The sequence below is a fragment of the Engraulis encrasicolus genome, chromosome 16, assembly GCF_034702125.1.
Source record: "Engraulis encrasicolus isolate BLACKSEA-1 chromosome 16, IST_EnEncr_1.0, whole genome shotgun sequence".
NCBI lineage: Eukaryota > Metazoa > Chordata > Actinopteri > Clupeiformes > Engraulidae > Engraulis > Engraulis encrasicolus.
Genome location: NC_085872.1, coordinates 28437699 through 28458352, shown reverse-complemented (window position 1 = coordinate 28458352; position 20654 = coordinate 28437699). Strand labels below are relative to the sequence as shown.

The 20654-nt window shown below is 44.0% G+C and overlaps 2 protein-coding genes across 5 annotated transcripts; both read left to right on the top strand.

Annotated features, from left to right (window-relative positions):
- Positions 1 to 212: 212 nt before the first annotated feature.
- fastk (Fas-activated serine/threonine kinase) lies at positions 213 to 12780 on the top strand. Of its 3 annotated transcripts, none has more exons than XM_063219266.1 (10): positions 213 to 332; positions 2259 to 3114; positions 3509 to 4006; positions 4236 to 4384; positions 5157 to 5373; positions 5800 to 5959; positions 8214 to 8305; positions 8769 to 9429; positions 9554 to 9668; positions 11022 to 12780. In XM_063219266.1, exons 2-10 carry the CDS (start codon positions 2301 to 2303, stop codon positions 11106 to 11108), a joined length of 2793 nt encoding a protein of 930 aa, XP_063075336.1. In that variant the 5' UTR covers positions 213 to 332; positions 2259 to 2300; the 3' UTR covers positions 11109 to 12780. The 3 variants fall into 3 exon arrangements, with proteins under 3 accessions (XP_063075336.1, XP_063075335.1, XP_063075337.1); XM_063219265.1 differs by having other exon boundaries at positions 213 to 1128; XM_063219267.1 differs by having other exon boundaries at positions 225 to 280.
- Positions 12781 to 12877: 97 nt separating this feature from the next.
- Positions 12878 to 18171, top strand: tmub1 (transmembrane and ubiquitin-like domain containing 1). Of its 2 annotated transcripts, none has more exons than XM_063219268.1 (3): positions 12878 to 12993; positions 14016 to 14600; positions 17092 to 18171. In XM_063219268.1, exons 2-3 carry the CDS (start codon positions 14059 to 14061, stop codon positions 17441 to 17443), a joined length of 894 nt encoding a protein of 297 aa, XP_063075338.1. In that variant the 5' UTR covers positions 12878 to 12993; positions 14016 to 14058; the 3' UTR covers positions 17444 to 18171. The 2 variants fall into 2 exon arrangements, with proteins under 2 accessions (XP_063075338.1, XP_063075339.1); XM_063219269.1 differs by lacking the exon at positions 12878 to 12993 and adding an exon at positions 13008 to 13078.
- Positions 18172 to 20654: the final 2483 nt, after the last annotated feature.

The following is a 20654-nucleotide window of genomic DNA, read 5'->3' as shown; positions in this document are numbered from 1 at the left end:
CGTCATCATGAAAATGTGTTACCATAGCCTATGATTCTATATTAAAGGCTTTGTATGTTACAATTGCTTTATGGATAGCCTGCGAATTAATTTCCATTCATGGAAAATCAATGATTTCACTGTGCCAGTTTTGGCGAGGATCGTGAGTTTGATCTGGGATCATTTTCCAGGGACCCGATTGCTCATTTTCGCGCGAGATCTGGCAACACATTGCCCCTATCTGGTAACCCTGTCACACCGGAAAGATGGCTGACACCGGGGACCCTGGCTACAGTTTCAAGTACTGTCAGTGTGGATAATCGTCGTTCGCAAATATTCTGAGAGCATTGGAGGTTATGACGGCACATGCGTTTCATGACAACTTTTTAGGCTAGGAGTTCTTTCCGTTTCTAGCTTGCTGAGAGTGATTTCGCTCGCGCACAACGTTGGAAACGCTTGCTATAACACTGCGCCCAACGAACTGTCTACTTTGCATTCAGCAGTGTTTAATGCAAACTGTTAATACATGCTAGCTAACATCGTTTGTTTTAAAAGTCGTAACATAGTTTAACTATGTAACCGTAGTCTTGTGTGTCGTAACACTTGCACGCTAATAGTGGCTGTGTGCGTTTGTGTGCAATATGTATCAACGGTTGGCAAAGTAACGCAATATCGTCAGTGTATATTTTGCAAGGTTTTCGTCTAAATTGGTGACCCTTAACCTAGCTAGCATTGGCTAGCAACGCTGCGAAAGTATCATTCACTTGACTACATAGCTTAGCGTGCAGTTGGTGATACAAGTGAACTGCCGAGTGAGCTGCTAAGCCAGGGCAACATTTCTTAGCATGCTAGCTGTGCTGGACTGTTGTCAGGCCTAAATAGAAATAAAAATCAAAACGGCGACGATGACATAAGACATATGTGTATGTAACATTTAGTTCTACACCTTAAATGTTTGATTTAATTATGTAATCACTAAATGTTGCTTCAATGAGAAGTTGGACTCATTTGGCCAGTTGCCGTTCTTGACCATATATCTGCATAGCAAGCAAGCAAGCTAGCTGGATGTAAAAATGCTGTAGTTTGACCAGTTGTGTTTGCAAGACGTTCATCCACCCTGGACTTTACTCCAAAGTTACTATCGAAGATGTAAGTACAAAGCCAAGACTTACTTGGCAATGCATACGGTAACTTGTTAGCTATCATCTGTGAAGAGGGCGTAGTTGTGTCGCGGTTAGATTCCTACACTAGGTGTGTGTTTCAGACATTACCCGAAAGACTGTCTGTCAGACTAAATCCACTTATAAAACGAACATTTATTTAAATTAACGCAGAGATGTTACCTCCGCCATACCCAAAACTAGAGAATCAGATTAAGGCGGTTGTTTAAAATGTCACCACCCCACCCCCCAAACGACATGCTTATGCACCCCTGTGTGCAGCATTAGCCACAGGTGTGCTTGTGTGTGTGTCATCATTCAACACATTGCTGTGCGACTTTTTATATCCGTCCAACGAAGCCTCCATCCTTGATGACCTGCTACACATATCTTTAGTTTGAATAGACAGCAGGCCTATTTCATCTTTTAACGACATTTTTGCTGGTGAGGTGGTCCGCCACGCAACACAGCTGCGCTTGCCGAAAGCGTCAGCGTCAAGAAGGACTCTAGAGGAGTATTTTGACAGACGGTAATAGCTAGAACTAGTCAATTCACTATCGCTGACAGCCGGTGACCTGAGGGTGAGGGACCCAGAGCTACACCTCAGCTGTCCAAAGACAATTCAAATATGTTATCAGACAAACTCAAATTAACTTCTACCCCATTTGTCTAACCAGGTTAGAGTCTACTATTTATACTTGATGTGTTAACTCTAGTTTGTGACTGTACATGAAAAAAACAACCGTCAACGTAGATATTGGCATTCAGTGTTGTGGTCCGGTTTAAAAAAAGCATACAGTAAGTGTATGAGCATGGCAGACAAAACTGGTGTCATGCGACATGTACACACGTCTGGTCATTTCGCATTTACATGGCAATTCCTCTCAGCTTAAGAGTGGGGAAGGGAGGCTGTGTGTGGTGAGCAGTATTTGAGTCTTTCGTCCAATATGAAAAGTCATAGATGTTGTGTACTTGGATATATTGGAGCTTTTAAATAAATAGTATAGTGGAGCAGTAAGTGTTCATCTCCCTCTTTGATGTGGCCAGTATTGCTTTGGGTTAGCTGGTATAAAGCTCTGAGATGTACATGACCGTAACATTATGTATTTTACTTGATAGGTGTGATGTCTTTTGGCTCAGTGCTGGACCACCCTACGTACCATGCTGTGGCTGCCTTCCCGACTTGGCTTCATAACGTTTGGCAGACTCTGCTTGTCCCTCCAGGACCGTAGCCTGCCTACTGTTCTGGCCCCAGGTCTCAAAGCCAGCATGTACACCACACGTCTGTACAGCGGTAGTGGGAGCAAGCCAGGGCGGCGGATTGGCCTTGTGGGGGCAGGAGGACCACCCATGCTGGAGAATCACCATCACCACCACCACCACCAACAACACCACCATCCACTTCCCCACCATGCCACGGTGCCGCCCCCTCAGACCTTCCCACCTGTGTATCCTGGTCGTCTGGAAGGGCACCGGCCCCACTACCAGGCCCTCCACCAGCACTACCACTCTCACCTCCAACCGCCACACCTGCCCTCTCAACACTACCAGCAGAGTGCACACATCCACCACGGAAAAAAGAAGACTTGGAACTTCATACACGAGAAGATGAGCTACGACACCTTTTTCACCATGAAGCGACTCATCGACCGGTCGCGAGGTGTGGACGAGGTCCTCCGCTGGGTCACCCAGAACCCGGGCAAGATCTCGCACAACCATTACCCCATTGCTCTGCAGAAGATTGGACAGCTCCTGCTGGTGCAACAGGCTGGGGCCGCGGCAGCTGGGCTGGTGGGCGCTGGGGCTGTGGAGGGTTCCCTGGTCGCCTCTCCCACTGCATCGAATGGGGAAAACCCCTGTCGTCAGATTCTAGACAATCCCGACTTCCAAGCACTCTGCAATGCTATCGTGAACGAGTGCTCCAAATTTGACAACTTCAGCATTGTTAACTGCCTTTATGCGGTTGCAGCACTAGGTGAGTGAGTGCTTCATGAAGTTGGATATCTTGGGTTTGTTGCTGTTGTTGGGGATGTTTGGCTCAGCGGCAACTTTTGCTTTTGCAGTAATGTCCTATGCTTTTTGAGGGCTGAGTTAAATGTCTACATTAAACATTTTTCTAGTTGCTATTATTACTGCTACCTGGCATCTGCCTGAATACTCCATGAAAGTACTGTCTCTGTCCTTGACACTGTGTGTGTGTGTGTGTAAGTGTAATGTAACGCATTATGATTCTGATCAGTCCTTACCGACTGCTATGAAATTTGCTTCCACCACTCTTTGGATCTGTAATGCTGCCCTACTGATGAGATCCAAATAAAAGTATTAAACTGTGTGTGTGTGTCCGTCCCATACTACTGATCTTTTTCCAGGGTTGCCCAGTGACTCTCAGATCGTGCAGGTTCTGGAGGCAGAGTCTCAGGGCCGTCTGTCCCAGTTCAACCAGAAGGACATCTCCATGGTGTTCAGCAGCAGCATGAAGCTGCACCCCTCCAGCCAGCACGCGCTGATCGAGGCCTGCCTGGCCAGCCTGGAGAAGAACATCGAGCGGGAGCGGCACCCCCAGACCCTGTTCCTGCTGCTGTCCTACTACCGCACCAAGTGCCGGGCGCTGCAGGCGGCGGCGGGGGACGCGCCCGTGCCCGTGCCCGTGCCCTCCCCAGAGCAGCTGCTGCTGAACCGCAAGATCCTGCGACTGGTGAAGCACACGCTGGCCAGCGTGAGCAGCGTGCGCGACCACGAGATGGCCCTGCTGGACGACATGCTGTCGGCCTGTGCGCGCGAGGCCAGCAACAAGAGCCTGGAGCTCATCTTCAGCTCGCACCTGTTCTACCAGAACAGGCAGGAGAAGTTCATCGTCAGCCTCGCTGGTGAGTGGGTGCATGTGCATGTGCATGGCAGGCATGTTGTAAAGGGGAGTCCGTAATTCATCATTCATTCTGCCCAAAAAAGACTCAACAGGGGTCCAAGTGTTTATTGTGGATTTAACTTTATTTTATCTGGAGGGATGTGTACACATTTACTCATTTAAAAAAATACATCCTGCCCGGGAGTATTGGTGAAGTCTGATTGTGTCCTTTTTTTCCCCCCCACCAACAGAGGAACTTCCCAAAAAAGCAGACAGCATTACGCCCTATACCATGGCGCTCATCTCCAAATATGTTGCACGTCACCGACTTAGAGAGACCCGATTACTTGATACCATTGCCGATTTCCTCGTGAAGAAGGGCGAGTATCTGGACAGCAAGGTCAGTGATTTTTCTTATTCTTTACTAGGATAAGTACTTGGATAAAGGCTGATAGTGAATTAGTTTCTGCTTTTTCCTTATCTTAGTCATTCTCTGTATGTATGTCGTCTGCTTTTAGCACAAGCTGTATGGATGTTACTGCTGCAACACATGAATTTCCCCACTGTGGGATAATAAAGGGCATACTTACTTACTGACTCAAAGGTTTTTAACTTTTTAGAATGTATTGATGTTAAAAAAAGCGTATTTAATCTCTTTCTTTATATGGTTGCTAGTTTTGTAAATGTGATATGTTTTTTTTAGGACTGGGACTCGATTAAAATTTTTAATCGCATTAATCTATAGTCTTTGAAATTAATTAATCGAATTAATCGCATTTAAACATCTGACTTGAGAACAGTGAAAAATATATTTTTTCACATGGTATTTGAATAATTAAAATAAATAAGCTTAATCTAAAAATATTATTCATTTTTAAAAGAGAGAACTCCTCTCAATTTCAGCAGGCTGTTCACCATCAGGCGTAATACTGCCCTCCACTGGTCTGATCCAGAACTATGTAGCTATATTACACTGTGATTAATTTTTAAAATTGCATTAATTAATTAATTGAATCACGCGATAAATTAATCGAAATTAATGCATTAATGTCCCAGCCCTATTTTTTTTCTATCTGTATTGGCCTTGATATAGCCATAGCTGCTGAAATGGCAGTAAATGTAAACAATCACTTACTCTCTCAACGTGTGGTGATCCATCCTTATTCATGCAGGTCATCCAAAAGCTGGTGTTCCCCTTCAGCCGCATGAGCTACAGGCCGGCCAACGAGGGCCAGTTCTTCTCCAAGCTGGAGGCGGTGCTGGAGCTGAAGGCTCTGAGCTCTCCACTGGCGACGGTCAACATCCTCATGTCGCTCTTCCAGCTTGGACATTTCCCAGGCCTCGTGCTGCACCGCGTGTTCTCCACACCTTTCATCAGCAACGTTACTAGTAAGATTATAAGCCTTGACTCTTTTTTTTTGGGGGGGGGGGGTATTTGAATTTCCCACAGTAACCTATGCTGGTCACTAAATGTCATGGGACCACTGGTGTGGTCAAGTGTTGTCATTCTCATGGTATGGATGCAGCGCCAAGGTAGCCAAATGTGTCTTTGTGGTTCAAAGGATAATTTTGAGTATTTCTCTGGGTCGTAGAACTCCATCCTCCTCATTTGATTACTGTATCTAGTTAGTATATGGTTTCCTAAATTCATAAGCCTCCTCCTTTCTCGTTTTGCTATTGACATTTAAAATGATGTCCCTTTTTTAACCTTTATTTAACCAGAAAACCCATGTCCCTGAGGTTAGGCAAATGAGCTCAGTAATCAGAAGTGAACTTTTTTTACATGTTTTCCTTTTCTTTGTTTGTTTTCTATAGACAGCCCCTATGCGCTCATTGTGCGGCGGTACTTGTCCCTGCTGGATGCTGCTGTTGAGCTTGAGTACCGGGACTACAGTGGACCGCGCTTGCAGGACACTCACAAAGTACTCATGTTCGACCACGCGTTAACAGCAGATGAGGTCAACCGCAAGTACAGGTCAGTGTCCCGGTCACGGGTCACTGTCACCCTACATGGCCAGTCACGGTACTCAAGCAATGGGTTGTTAAAAGCCTAATTTGCCCTGTCTGCTTTGTGAAAATATGATGACTGAAGAAGAGCGTCTTCCTCCTCCTCCTTTTTTCAGAGGATTTCATGTAATAACTTGATGTGCCTGAGGATCATGCAGGCAGTATGAAATGTCCTAACCTGTCAACATAAGTGCCAGCCATGAGGAAAATTAGAGCAGGAGATTTGTAGATATACAGTGCCCTCCATAATTATTGGCACCCCTGGTTGAGATGTGTTTTTTAGCTTCCAATTATTATTATTTTTTTCTAAATAATATGGGACCTTAATGGAAAAAAAGAGAAAAATCCAACCTTCAATACAAGTGCATTTATTCAGTGGGGAAAAAAATCCCACATAAAGAAATAATTATTTGACATCAAATAATGTGTGTCACAATTATTAGCACCCCTGTTGTTAATATTTTGTACAACCCCCTTTTGCCAACAAAACAGCACCTAATCTTCTCCTATAATGTTTCACAAGATGGGAAAAGACAGAAAGAGGGATCTTCAGCCATTCCTCTTTGCAGAATCTCTCTAAATCATCCAGAGACCTGGGTCCTCTCCTCTGTACTCTCCTCTTCAGCTCGCCCCACAGGTTCTCAATGGGGTTGAGGTCTGGGGACTGAGATGGCCATGGGAGGAGCTTGATTTTGTGTCTGGAGAACCATTTCTGTGTAGATTTGGCCATATGTTTAGGGTCATTGTCTTGCTGAAAGACCCAGTGACGGCCCATCTTCAGCTTTCGGGCAGAGGGCAACAGATTTTGATTTAAAATGTCCTAGTATTTCAAAGCATTCATGATGCCATGCACCCTAACAAGCTTCCCAGGGCCTTTGGAAGCGAAACAGCCCCACAGCATCACTGACCCACCCCCATACTTCACAGTGGGTATGAGGTGCTTTTCAGCATGCGCATCTTTCGTGGCACACCAGACCCACTTAGAGTGTTTGTTCCCAAAAAGCTCAATCTTGGTCTCATCTGACCAAAGCACACGGTCCCAGTTGAAGCCCCAATACCGCTGGGCGAACTCCAGACATTTGCGTTTATGATTGTGGGTGAGGAAAGGTTTTCTCTGTGCATGCCTCCGAAACAGCTTGTTGGCGTGTAGACAGCGCCTGATGGTTGATTTGGAGACTTTGTGGCCCCAGGATGCTACCATTTGTTGTAATTCTGTAACAGTGAGCCTTGGAGATCTTTTGATTTCTCTTACCATCCTCCTCACTGTGCGTGGTGGCAAAATAAACTTGGGTCCTCGTCCAGGCTTGTTTACCACTGTTCCAGTTGTTTTGAACTTCTTAATTATTCCTCTCACAGTGGATATGGGCAGCTGCAGTTGAGTGGCAATCTTCTTGTAGCCTCGACCTGACCTGTGAAGGTCGGCGCACATCTGCCTCACTTGTATGCTGTGTTCCTTTGTCTTTCCCATGTTTAAGAGTGGATAAGAGAAATGGCCTCGGTGTCGCATCATATTTATACCCCAGGGAAACAGGAAGTGATGAATTACTAATTAAATGTTCCTACATACTCTGGTAAACTTTGTAAACTACTGTAGAAATGACAGAAATGCTTCAATTATATTTATTTCCTGGGAATTGTTAAGGGTGCCAATAATTGTGGAACAGGTGATTTAATGAAAAATAATTATTTTTTAGTCAGGGATTTTTTTATTTTCCTACAATTCATTTGAGTTGAAGGCTACATTTTCCTAACATTTTCAGTGTGACAGTATTCTTCTGCAATAAACACTGAATTTATTTTAAGGCTTTTAACACATCTCAACCAGGGGTGCCAATAATTATGGAGGGCACTGTACATAACAGGCTATGAGTCTGGGCTGCGAAAATCACATCAAATTTCTCCCCACACAGAAAGGGTAGTTGGAATAGTAAAATTCCGGATACAATTATATCTGTAAGATAAGATATGAAACTTCATTGTCTGTTTGCACAGAATTTTGTCTTGACACTTCTCCACAATCCACATGCAAACGCACATTAAAGACACACAAAACACAATATGACCTATAGAGTCTAGTCATCGAGGTTTATAAGGTTTTAGGGCAGCACAGTCCAATAAAATGTAAAAGTTACTACTTAAGTAATATTATAGCAAAATGTTCATTTCTATAATGGCAGTGTTGTGCTGGTGGAATAGCTGTGACTTGACTCTGATTCCTACAGCTACAAGGGGCTGGTGGCTGAGGCACTTAGACAACTGGTGGGAGAGCATGGCTACAAGCAAGATGAAGTGTTGGCCCCAGGATACTACACGGGTAACAGAAAACAACCAGCTCATGAAGCACAATATCAGTTTATGTCAGTGGTTCCCAAACTTTTTTTCCTTGCGCGTCCCCTTGTACATTTCAATGTTGCACATTTCAGTGTGGTTCATGCACCCCCTAAGCGAATGTGTTGGTGTGTTGATTGCCAGTCAAATATGGCTTCACTGCACAAATCATTGCACATTGTGCAATATGTAGGGCCATGTGGGGAATTCTCATTTCCAATTCAACTTGATGTTTTTTCAAATATACAAAGCACCATACAATTAAAAACTAATTAATGTTCATGAATGCTGTATAAAAACACACATATTCGCCATTGCTCAATTCAGCACGCGCACGCACGCCAGTTTGGGAAACCCTGGGTTATATTAATAGATTCTACAATTGTCTGTCTCTTCCTTCTAGAACATATTTACAGTAACTCTGTCACTTTGCTTTTGCTGTTTTGCAGATTTCCTCTTGCTGATTGACCACTCGGGTCGGGTTCTCCCCATTCGAGCGTCTGGGAACGTGACTCTGGCCGTGGCCTCCAAGACTTTGGAGGGTTCCAGCCCAGTGGCAGTGCTCACCTCCGACTTCCAGAAGTTCTCCCCTTTCACCGCATCGTTGGAGGACGGGGGCGACCAGCAGCCGGGCGACGAGTCGGCGGCGTACCTGTCTCCACACATGCGCCCCGCACCCCAGCCTGCAGGCGCCCAGCGTGCCGGTGGCGCCAACGGAGGCATGCCCCTCGAGTACACCCAGTACTACGCGCCCACAGATTACTACTCCAGCCTGGCCAAGGAGCACTCCCTGGAGAGTCAGGACAGCTCCACCCTCAGCAGCCCCTCGGACTGCCTCACCCAGGCGGGGCCCGTTAGCACCGGCCCCGCTGGCGGCCCGGACTCCCTCTTCCAGTTCTCCATCGGGAAAATCCTGGATGACGAAACGGGAGGAGCGCCCATCCCAGCAGGAACTGCCCCTGGGGCAGACTGTGAGCTGCCAGCTTTCTATGAGGGTGTGGCATACCCAGAGGGGGGCGAGGGGGAGATGGTGCCCACGTCTCAACCCCAGCTACACCCCACGGACTGCCCAGACGCGCAGAGAGGGGCTGCAGATCCTCAGGTCAAGAGGTGTGTTTGGGCTGCAGCAGTCTTAGACAGTTTTGACCTACTATGTGGTCAGCAGTTGTATGAGAAAACTTTGCCTTGTGTTTGTGCTGACTAATTTTTCTATTCTTTGTATCGTCATCATCAGGGTCATCATGTCGGTTAATGACAAGTGGCACTACTGCCACAACTCGGACGTGCTGGTGGGCTCGAGAGCCATGAGAGACCGTCACCTGCAGCTGTTGGGCTACATAATTCTTCAGGTGGGCAAAGCCAACACACTCTAAATCAAGCCTACTTCAAAGCAGTGTTTCTCAACTTTTTTTGTGTTACGGGTGATTCCGCCGAATCGGTACATATTCCCTGTCCCTCACAATAAAAAGTTATCTTTCATTCTTTTATTTGTTGATTATAGATGAAATCACATTATTTTCACATTGTTATGTTGTTCTAGGAGTAATGTAGCAGTTAGCAATGTTGTCAACATGCAATATTCTTTCAAACTTTATGGCTAGGAGCAAATAAGCCTGAAATTGTCCTTCCTGTTACCAGGTCCCAGCTAGCTAATGTGCAAGGTCACAAGAGCAGACATCATATAGTTTGAAAGAATATTACTTTTGAACTTGGTGAACATCAATATAGAAACTGAAAAGGATTTGGGAATATTTACCGATTCGGCAGAATCACCCTTACATATCCCCTAAGCCTTTTTTGTCATACTTGAGTAAGTCAAGTCAAGTAGGTTTTATTGTCAATTTCTTTACATGCACTGGTCATACAAAGAATTTGAAATTACATTTCTTGCTTTCCCATTAGACATAGACTAATCTAGGTAAGGACATAGACAGTATAGACATAGACAGTACTTATACATGGACTTAAGACAGTATGGACATTAATGAGTAACCACTCACTATTGCAAGTCTTCATACATTTATCATCATTTTTTCCTCCACCTTCAACCTTGCAGTGTGTACTAGTAAATCTTTTGGTACACATACACCTGGTTGGGAAAGACTGCTTTAGAGAATTGTGTATTCTGCAAAATCGTATCCCTTTCCACCCTTGAGGCCTTGTTCGACGGTGCATTCTTCTACATTTAAGGGTCTGTCACCCCTGTGTATTATGCAAGGCTCCTGATGGCTGACATGTTTTTTGTACTTGGATCACTTGCATTTAAGTGCCCCTACAACATGGATCAAGTTCCAAAAAGAGGGATCCCAAAGGGAAGAGGGAAGTGATTGGGATTGGAGGAAGGGTTTGCTATCCTTTTGTGCCAGACCTCCAACAGTGCTGTACTAGACTAACTTGTCAGGCAGAAGTATTTTTTGCTGCTGGGCAGGTTCATCTAGTTTACTAGGCTAGTCCACCAGTACAACTCCATCAAACAGAAAGGAATTGGATTTAGTTATAAGGATTTTAGGACTCTACTTTTACTACTCTACTACTTTTTTATTGTTATTCAAATGATGAATGTTTTCTCAGCAGTAAGCTTAGACCTGATTCATGTGGTAGTTTCACTTTGATCACCCACCTTCTCTCTCTCTCTCTCTCTCTCTCTCTCTCTCTCTCTCTCTCTCTCTCTCTCTCTCTCTCTCTCTCTCTCTGCTTTGCAGCTACCCTATCTGGAGTTGGAGAAGCTAAATGGAATTGAGGAGGTGAAGCAGTATCTTCACAAAAAGCTGCTGGAGGTGCCCTTATGACAGTGGAGATCAGAGAGGGCTGTGTGTGTCCGAGCGTGTATGAATTAGAGACACCGGGTGAGAGAAAGAGAGAGAGAGAGAGAACGAAAGAAAGAGAAAGAAAGTGTGGCATTGTGCTTTGAGAGGAACGTTTGAGTTGAAATCATTTATTATTTGGGATGACAGTGTGAGATGTTTGTGGGAATGTGTGTTTGAGAGTGGGGAAACTTGGTCCTTTATATGGCCAACAAACTATTTGGTGCCAGGACACTAACTAGCCGTTACACTAACATAGTTGTAGGGCCAAGCTGTTTTTGTTTCAGAATGGGTATAAAGCAAGCCTTGAAATGATTTTTTATGTACTTTCTGATTTTTACAGTTTGTCTATACAGTGCAGAGGTTATGTTACCAAGTCATCATAAGAGCCAACTAATGGCAACTGTCTAAGAAACGAAGCAATCTCTGACACTTTTGACATTAATTTTTTATTTATGTCAGACAAGGTACTGTTACTTAATGCCTTTGCTATAGGGAAGGAATGGGTGTATACAATTTCTGGTGGTGCTGTTTCTTTTTCTTTTTTTTTCTTTCTTTTGTCGTCCATCTAGAGAGCATGGAGATGGGAATTGATGATGCTGCTTTTTGATAGGCTAAAGGGATATCTACTCCTGTGCACCACAAATATTGTCTAAGTTGCAATTTATTCTAGTAATTTCTTCAGAATACTTGACCAGAGAGAAGAAAAAAAAACAATTGGCCACCAAGACTGGCTTTGTAACCAAATATTTAGTGAGTGGGGTGTAATGACATTATTGATACAAAAATGAATTTCCTTTTGCAGGTTTAAATGAGGAATCTGCAGCATAGACTTTCAGAATGTTTTATGTTGTATTATATAGCAGAGTGCCACTTTTATGTTTCAAAAAAATGGATGATATTTATTTTAATTTCCTCAGAAATGCATTCTGCACTCAGCTGTCATTTAAAAGAAAGGCTCAATAAACCACCCAGTGGATTATAGAACTGTCACCCAGCCTTCTCAGTTTTCAGATCCTATTATAGTTCTAAGCTTTATAATTTCCTTAAAAATCTTGGGTATGTGCACTTCTGTGCAGTGACGTGTGCTTGAAATGACTTAAAAGTACAACACATACACATGCCTCTGATATTAATCTTGTTCGGGTATATGTGAACATTCGAAGTTCTTGGAATTTGAGTTTGCCTTGTACCTGGTAGGGTGGCTGACTGTGTTATCCATAATGAGGAATGTGTTAATGGAGAGGACACAGTATGTACATGAACATCCTTGACAAGACCCAATGGCCATGTATACAGACATTGTTAAATCATGTACATGAATCATACAATTAGTGTCAAGTTTGCCTTTTGTGTACTTTGACAATAAATATGAGAGTCGGTTTTAAGACTTGAGTAGAAAAAGGAAACATTTTCCTGCCATTGTTGCTGTTTGCTTTGCTTAGCGTTGCTTTGTTTAAAGGACCTTTTACTCAGCTATGTGGGAAAGAGATTATTTATTTGAAGATGGTGTTCTTTTGAATGTATGGTCTGGGGCTGGGTGTATGTGTTGGGATGAAGGCCAGGGTGGGAAAGTTTGTTTATACATATAAAATGGATATGTTAAAAAAACAAAAAAACATTATTAAATAATATAAAACTCAATCTTGAAACCTTTTCTCTTTTGTCATCGTGTTTCTATTCAGCAGCACACAAAACTTACCACATAACTGCTAGTTGAACGGCTCATCCTGTGGCATAACATACTGAACTACATTTCCCAGTCAGACTCAACTTTGAATCACTTCCGGCCTGGCAACAATCAGGAAGTGCTACCAAAAGTGGAGCAGAGAGAAATGTATTTACGATGATGCGGCTTGAAGTGTCAACAGTAAGTTGTGATATTTATTACACTGTAGTATTATTTTACTAGTCTCATAGCTTTGTGATCAAATGCATCAACTGTTGTCTAGAACGTACGTGTTTTTACTGCACACAACTGGCTTTAGGGCGCAGCAGTGAGCTTTTTTATTTTTGGAAAACTGTTCGACTACGTAGCTAGCCAGTTTGCTAATTAGCTAGTTATTACTCCGATTCTTTCTACATCAAAACAGTGTCCTATGACATGAAGTAAAGGATGCAATGTACATTTTGACATTAGCCATTGGTATGCCAGTGACACACATCACCAGCATTTCCAACAGAATGCATGTTGTGATCCCTGTGCGTTTACCCGGCTAATTTTGTGTTCGTTGCAGGGCTTCTTGAAACCATAGTAGGCAATGCCTTTCTGACGTTTTTCCTTTTCAAGTTTTTTTCTCATTGCGTTTACACAATTTATCAACTGCTTGAAGGTCAGGCTTATGTGGTTCAAATGGCCAGCTTGGGTGTCAGTACACCTGTCATGACGCCGCTTCGCATGATGTCCCTCGATAACCAGCTGTGGCTGGCTGGCTCGCAGTTGAGACGGCATAAATTGTTTGAAATATGAATTTAAACAAGGTGTTTGTCCTGCTGTCGTCTTTTGTTTCTGTAAGCAATGCTTATACACATTGCAGTTGTAAGAACCTGGTAGGATACTGATACGGAAATGGATTTGTGTTTTTGTCAAACGTATTTGTACAAAGGTGGGCTGCTTGAATCTCAGCAGATTAACCAAACGATTAATGCTGACCTAGTTGCTGACGCACAGAAAAGGTTCATTCAGTTGAAAATGTCACTTATTACCCAAGCAGACTGGTTTCAGGAAAAGTTTTCAAACAGACCACTAACTCTAATGTTTATATATCTGCCAGATGACAGGCCTAGCACTTGTGCTTGGAAGGATCAGAACGCTTGAACCCATTTAGGTTCTTGCTTCATGTGAAAGCTTGTTTTATTGCTATGAGTTTAATGTTTTGCTTTACCGTACAGGTGCCTAGCCTAGCGTTGCCTTAATCAGGGGACGCAGCCAAGCATGGCTCTGATTGAGGGTGTGGGGGACGAGGTCACCCTGCTCTTCGGGGTGGTGTTCCTGGTGCTGGTACTGGTCCTAGCCTGGGTATCCACACACACGGCAGACCCCCCGGAGCACCTCCTCCAGCCTGGCCCCGGCATTGCCTCCCCCAGAGAGACTGAGAGCCAGGAGCCCCTCCCTCCCAGCGACATCGCCCCTACGCCCAGCAGCCTGACGGAGCAGGGGAAGCCGGAGCGAGGGCTACAGGCTGGAGCCGAGGGGCCGACGTCCAGCAGCACCGGAGAGCAGGGGGAAGGGGACACGGGGCTCCTACAGGAGGGCGATATCGGTAGAGATGGGCTCAGGCATAGGGAGACTGCCACCTCGCCCCTCTCCTCCTCGGTGGGAACTACAGCAAGTGCCTCTGTTCCCGGGCAGCCACCACCAGCCAACACCCCCAACAATCACACCCAAAGAAACATGGTTCTGAGGCTCAAGTTCCTCAATGACACAGAGAGGACCGCTCAAGTGAATCCGGATGACACTATTGGGTACATTAAAAGGTAGGCCTAATAGGCACCACTCTTTTGAAACAACAGACCAGGCACCTTCCACCAATGGCAGTCATGAAAGGTAGTTTAGGTTCAGTTCAAGGCAGTTCAGCTTGTCTAATGTATGCCTTTATTTATAAAATTCTTCTTTATTCTCTTGGAGTATCCATGTTAACAAGGGTAGAGATATACTAGCACTTTTATTTCTGGTAGGGGCTGGGTTTTGTGCCCAGAACAGAAGGCTGTAGAAAGATCATTTTAAATGATAAAACTAGCATGTGTTTTTATGTGTTTGCACCAGTGCTCTAAATTAACACCTGCCAACCAGCCAAATGCTGGTGAAATTTCAGTTTGGCTGGTAGAAGACAAAAATACCAACTTACCAGCCACTTTAACCCATTAGTGCAGAGGTGGTGGGGAACCTTTTTCATTCGAGGGGCCACTTCAAATTCCTCCAAGGGCCGTAAAATTCCTCCAAGGGCCATACTATGAACACAAACCAGGATTTCCCCCTGCACTTAATGCCTGTATGGAAGGCAGCCACCTTTAAAGGTGCTGCCTATGTCCCCAAAATATAACTTCATTGTATTGTGAATGTAATTTCTAAGATTCCTTTACAAGATATGCATAACATTACAATTATATCGGGGGCTGGATAAAACGGCCGCATAGGTTCCCCACCCCTGCATTAGTGAGGATTTGGAGAAGTTAATCCATGCTTTTTATTACCTGTAGAGTTGACTATTGCAATACGCTACTTATAGGTCTCCCCCAAAAGTCACTCAGGCAGGTGCAACTAATCCAAAATGCTGCAGCAAGAATTCTGACTAAAACAAAGACAAGAGACCACATCACTCCAGTATTTAGGTCATTGCACTGGCTTCCAGTGACACTTAAAATTCAGTTTACTCTTCTGATAGTTTATAAGTCACTGAATGGCTTAGGCCCTTAATACATTGTAAATATGCTTGAGCAATTGTAACCTGCTGACGTATTATTGCGCACTGCGTCCCCCTCGGGGGTGCGTACTCGCCATCATGTCAATGGGAGTCACAGTACGATACCGCTGGACTACAGGATCAGTTCCCTACCCCAGCACTACCGATACTGTATGAGGCTTCGGGAGGGAGGTTTACTAACGTTCCACACCAACTGTGCTAGTTAGCCTCCGTTACACAATATCATCCTAATAGATGTCTTAGGTCTTCAGAATGTCCTCTACTGGTTGTGCCCAGGGTCAGGTCTAAACAGGGTGAAATGGCATTTAGTCATTATGCTGCAAAATGCTGGAACCAACTTCCTGTCCAAATTAGAACTACCCCAACAATATCTTGTTTTAAAAGGAAATTAAAAATGGCTTTATACTCATCTGCCTTTGGTGATGGTTAATTACACACTATCTATAACACAATATAGTTTTTTCTTATCTTTTCTCTATTCTTTAGCACAGTGGTTCCCAACCTATGGGCCGGGACCCACCTTATGGGTCGCCAAAGATCCACAGGGGGTCGCGGAGCCCTCTTGAGTTTTAAGGGGTTTCATTTTAATACCATATGTAGCCCATGTTGAATAAATGACAAATGCATAGAAGCAACAAAATGTAAGTGCTACATTAAACATTTATTCTGTTTTTGAACAAAGACGAATTGAGGAATAAAATGATGACTAAAATGAGTTTTCGGAGGAGACAGAGCGTATCAAGTGACTTCCTCTCATGTGGGCGCTGGGTCACCAAAGCTTACAATAGTAAAAACATGGGTCCCTGAAGAAAAAGGTTGGGAACCACTGCTTTAGCACATTGAATGACATTTATGTATGATAATGTGCTATATAAATATTTTTGATTGATTGATTGCTTTTAGCTAGTAAGATTAACATCTACCATTTTGGCTGGTGATGGACAAAAAAATAATAAATAGCCCTGGTTTGCAGGCAGGCTATATTATTATTGCTCCTTTTTATGTACATACCGTATGTATTTATTTGGCTTCCTTGAATTTTGTTTAACTTTCATGTTTGTTTTCTGTGTGCCCTGAGAGCAAAGAAACAGTAGCTTTGGCCACTTCATATTGCTCTGTCTTGTGTGTTGTTCATGTTTACTTGTACCTTCTGGGCCCCAACTGGCCTGTAGAAAGGAATAAGATGATGTCAGAGACGGTCTATTAGGACTAAGAAAATGTGTATTACAATATGAGACATGTAGGCAGCCGTGGCCTTGTGGTTAGAGAGTTGGTCTTTCAATCTAGGGGTTGCAGGTTCAGATCCCCCCTGACCCCTCCCTACATCTCCATCCATGGCTGAAGTGCCCTTGAGCGAGGCACCTAACCCCACATTGCTCCAGGGATTGTAGCCAATACCCTGAAAAAATAATAACTCTTAGTCTTAGTCTAACTCTTTGAATAAATGAAAGTGTCAGCTAAGTGCAATGTAATGTAATGTAATGTTGATGAGGAAAGTGACGGACAGTTGTGTTTGATGGGACGTTTGTTGCTTGCCCCCACAGGACGTACTTCGCCGGGCAGGAGCACCAGGTGCGGCTGATCTACCAGGGCCAGCTGCTGCAGGACGACGCGCAGACGCTCTCCTCCCTCAACCTTGCCGACAACTGCGTCCTGCACTGCCACATCTCCCAGCATGCAACGCGAGCGATGCCAGCCGGGGCCAGGGCGGCAGACCAGGTGCACGTGGCACTGAACCTGGGCAGCCTGATGCTGCCGATGTTCGTGCTCATGCTGTCCGTGCTCTGGTACTTCCAGATCCAGTACCGGCAGTTTTTCACGGCACCCGCGACAGCCTCCCTTGTGGGCATCACCATATTTTTCAGCTTTGTGGCATTTGGGATGTACCGCCGTTGAGGCGAGTTCTGTTTGTTTAGTGATCCCTCGATGCACGCCACTTAAATATATATATAGTATTCACATAATTACATACACACACACACACACACACACACACACACACACACACATACACACAGACACAAATTCACAAGTGTATCCACATACTCACCTCCGCCTACACATGGACTTTTAAGATGGATCTCTGAACTCTTGAAGCTGTTTCCGATTGAGATACCGGATAATTTAATGAAGTGTCTGAATTAGTTTTATTTTTTTCCTCAGTGTGCTTTCAGTATGTCTGTCTGTCATTTTTGTCATTTTGTCTGGCTGAGCACATTTTTGTGTTTCTGTTATCCAGGTTACTTGCCATTACTGTCAGACGTACAACACATTTTTATCCGTCAAAGACTAACCGTGTAATTTCCTAGAATTCATTTTTTTGTTTGTTTTTAAATGAGATGCTTATTGTGCCTATCCCAATTGCTCTCTCGTCACACACTCACGCAAGCATTCAGTGAGGAGCTGAAGCTTGCCCCCGGCGCGCGGTTAGGTGGAAGTGGGAAAGATGGCTGGTCCTGTGACTGTCTAAGCTGCTGGAATGCCCATCTGCCTGTCCGTCTCACACAGGGTGGTCGAGCAGTCAAGACAGCATTACTGTTGAAATGTCAAGACAGTAAGAATAATTTGTGTAAAATACGGCTTTTGAAACAAAGACAAAATCTATTAAATCATTGTTTTATTTATCTGTTTTCTGGGTTGTGTTTTGTATTGAATTTAGTGTCTATCCACTGGTTTAGATTCAAAAAAGTTTTCACCATCTTGTACCTTTACAATTGTTTGAGGTAGCCTACTCAATGAGCAGTCTGAAGCTCTTATGCTTTTACTTTCTTTTTACTTTTGTAACAATGGGGCCATAGCTCTGATAGCTGTGTAGTCAGTCGGAACAGTCTTCCACGTCTACATTTGCTGGCTTGCCATAGCAGTGTAGAAAGCAAGCGTGACGACGTTCCCTTTAAACCGACTAAATAAATACACGGATGGGGATTGCGCGTGCGCCGACAGGACTGTCGCACTACAACATAACTGTAACCGGCTGGTCTTGGAGACACGGGGCCTTTGTGGCCAGCATCCTTCCATCCCGTTTTAAGTCCTAGGGGAGGGGTGTCACGGTGTTTGAAACGCCGAAGAAGTTCTGCGTACCGGACATAACGGTGCTTTTATTTTTTTTCCACTGCAGATTCCACTTTGCAGCAAACTCGCCGCAATGGAAAGAAAGGTAGGATTATAACGCCAGCGCATCAGTTACCGCGTCATCAACCGTTTCCTCTTGATTTCCTCGCAAGAATCTACCAGGGTGGCAGGAATGCGCGCGGTCTGAGCGCACCTGGCCACGACGTGTGAGACTAGCATCTCCGGGGGCGGCTGAAGTAAAGAAAACCAAACTGTTTTCCGTTAGGCTGATACTGGATACGTCCAAATAGCAAAGCTATTCAAATAGCTATACATTATTTTGGCCTCGTATTGTATTTGCACTATTTCTAGTTTACCAAAATACAATGGCAGACACTGACGGTTCGAGAGAACCTCCATAGTGTAGGTTCTATCTTAAACTATTACAAGAGCAAATGTCTGCCTTAATCGGGGCCAGACATAAGTAGGCTATATGTTATGCCTACTTCCATTCCATCCATGGAGATGCAAGATGCAGTCATCTGACATCCTTTTCTACACTTCAGGATAAAGGTGGGCAAACAAAGCTGCCTTTCTTGGCCAAGCACACGTCTCTGGTCAAACGCTGTCTGGCCCTTGCTAAGATAGCAGCACCTCATAACATTTGGAGTGATTCATATGCTCACGTGTACTCTCGCAGTTTGGTTATTGCCAAAACGGGCTTTTCCACAAGGGGGCAATATTGACCCAGTTTAGACAGCCGTGAATGTAGAGGAAAGAAGACTGTTGAGCAGAGGCATTAGGTAATGGTCTATGGCAGTGATTCTCAAACGGTGGGCCCTGAAGGTAGTCCAAGTGGACCTTGAAATCCTTTTCTAAAAATCAAAATACTATGTGTGTGTGTTGCTGTTGACTATGCATTTATTTAATGTTTATTGGGCCAGAGGTGGCGGGCCCTAAACATTTGTGAAATTTCAAGTGGGCCCCAAATTGGAAAAGGTTGGGGAACCCCTATTCCATGGGAATATAGCCTATATGACTGCTTTATGAAAACAATTAAAAAAATGAAACACTATTTAAAAAAACAACAATGCAGATGTGCTATTGTTTTTAATAAGTCAAAACACATACTAGGCCACAAGTTGTGCGCCTTTGTATAGGAGCGGCTTCAAAATAAATTGAATGGACAGAGTCGCACTGGGATTTTCAGGAGGACTTGCAGCCCTGAATTCTCCACCTTTTCTTCTGTTTCAATGGGACATTCCCATTCCTCATTTGCCTTTTCGTTTGAAGGGGGTCTTCTACATTCCAAATGGGTCTTTCACTCCAGATTCAGAAGCATGTTCATGTACTTGAATATAAATAAAATGCACAGAGAACTGACCAAAACTCAGTGCCATTTAGGAAAATTGACATTGTTCCATTCTAGGGGTGTAAATAATAATCAAAATGTATATATATATCGCGATATAATCTGACGATTGAATCGCATCGCATCGTGGGGCATTCTTAAGTGTCGAAAATAATCGAATCGCTGGCCCCTGCCCAATGCCCTATCTCCATAACATAATAGAAGTGGAAAAGTAATTGGAAAAAACTTGTATCGAATCGTATTGTACCATATCGTGAGGCATTTTTAAGTATCGAAAATAATGTAATCGTATCGCATCGAATAATAAGATATCGATATTGAATCGTATTGTCTTGGAGGCTGTGATTTACACCCCTATCCCATTCCCTAACCCCATGTGTGTTTGCAACAAACCATGTGGTGTGTGTGTACAAATAAATCCCCAGGCGTACACTAAATTGTCCCATTTTTGCCCCATTTCCCAGATCGGACCCTTGGCGACCATTCAGTTCAAACTTCCTGTGTCATACCCCAGGGTCCACCACTCCAGTAGTATACTCATTTCAAATTAAACCTCATTTTAGCATGCAGACACAGTAAATGTTGCAGTGTTAATTCAACACTTAAAGAGTTCATTTGAGTCCAAATGATGTCAAATCAACTCTCCAAGTGTTAAATGAGCACTGCAGAATTTACTGTGCAGGC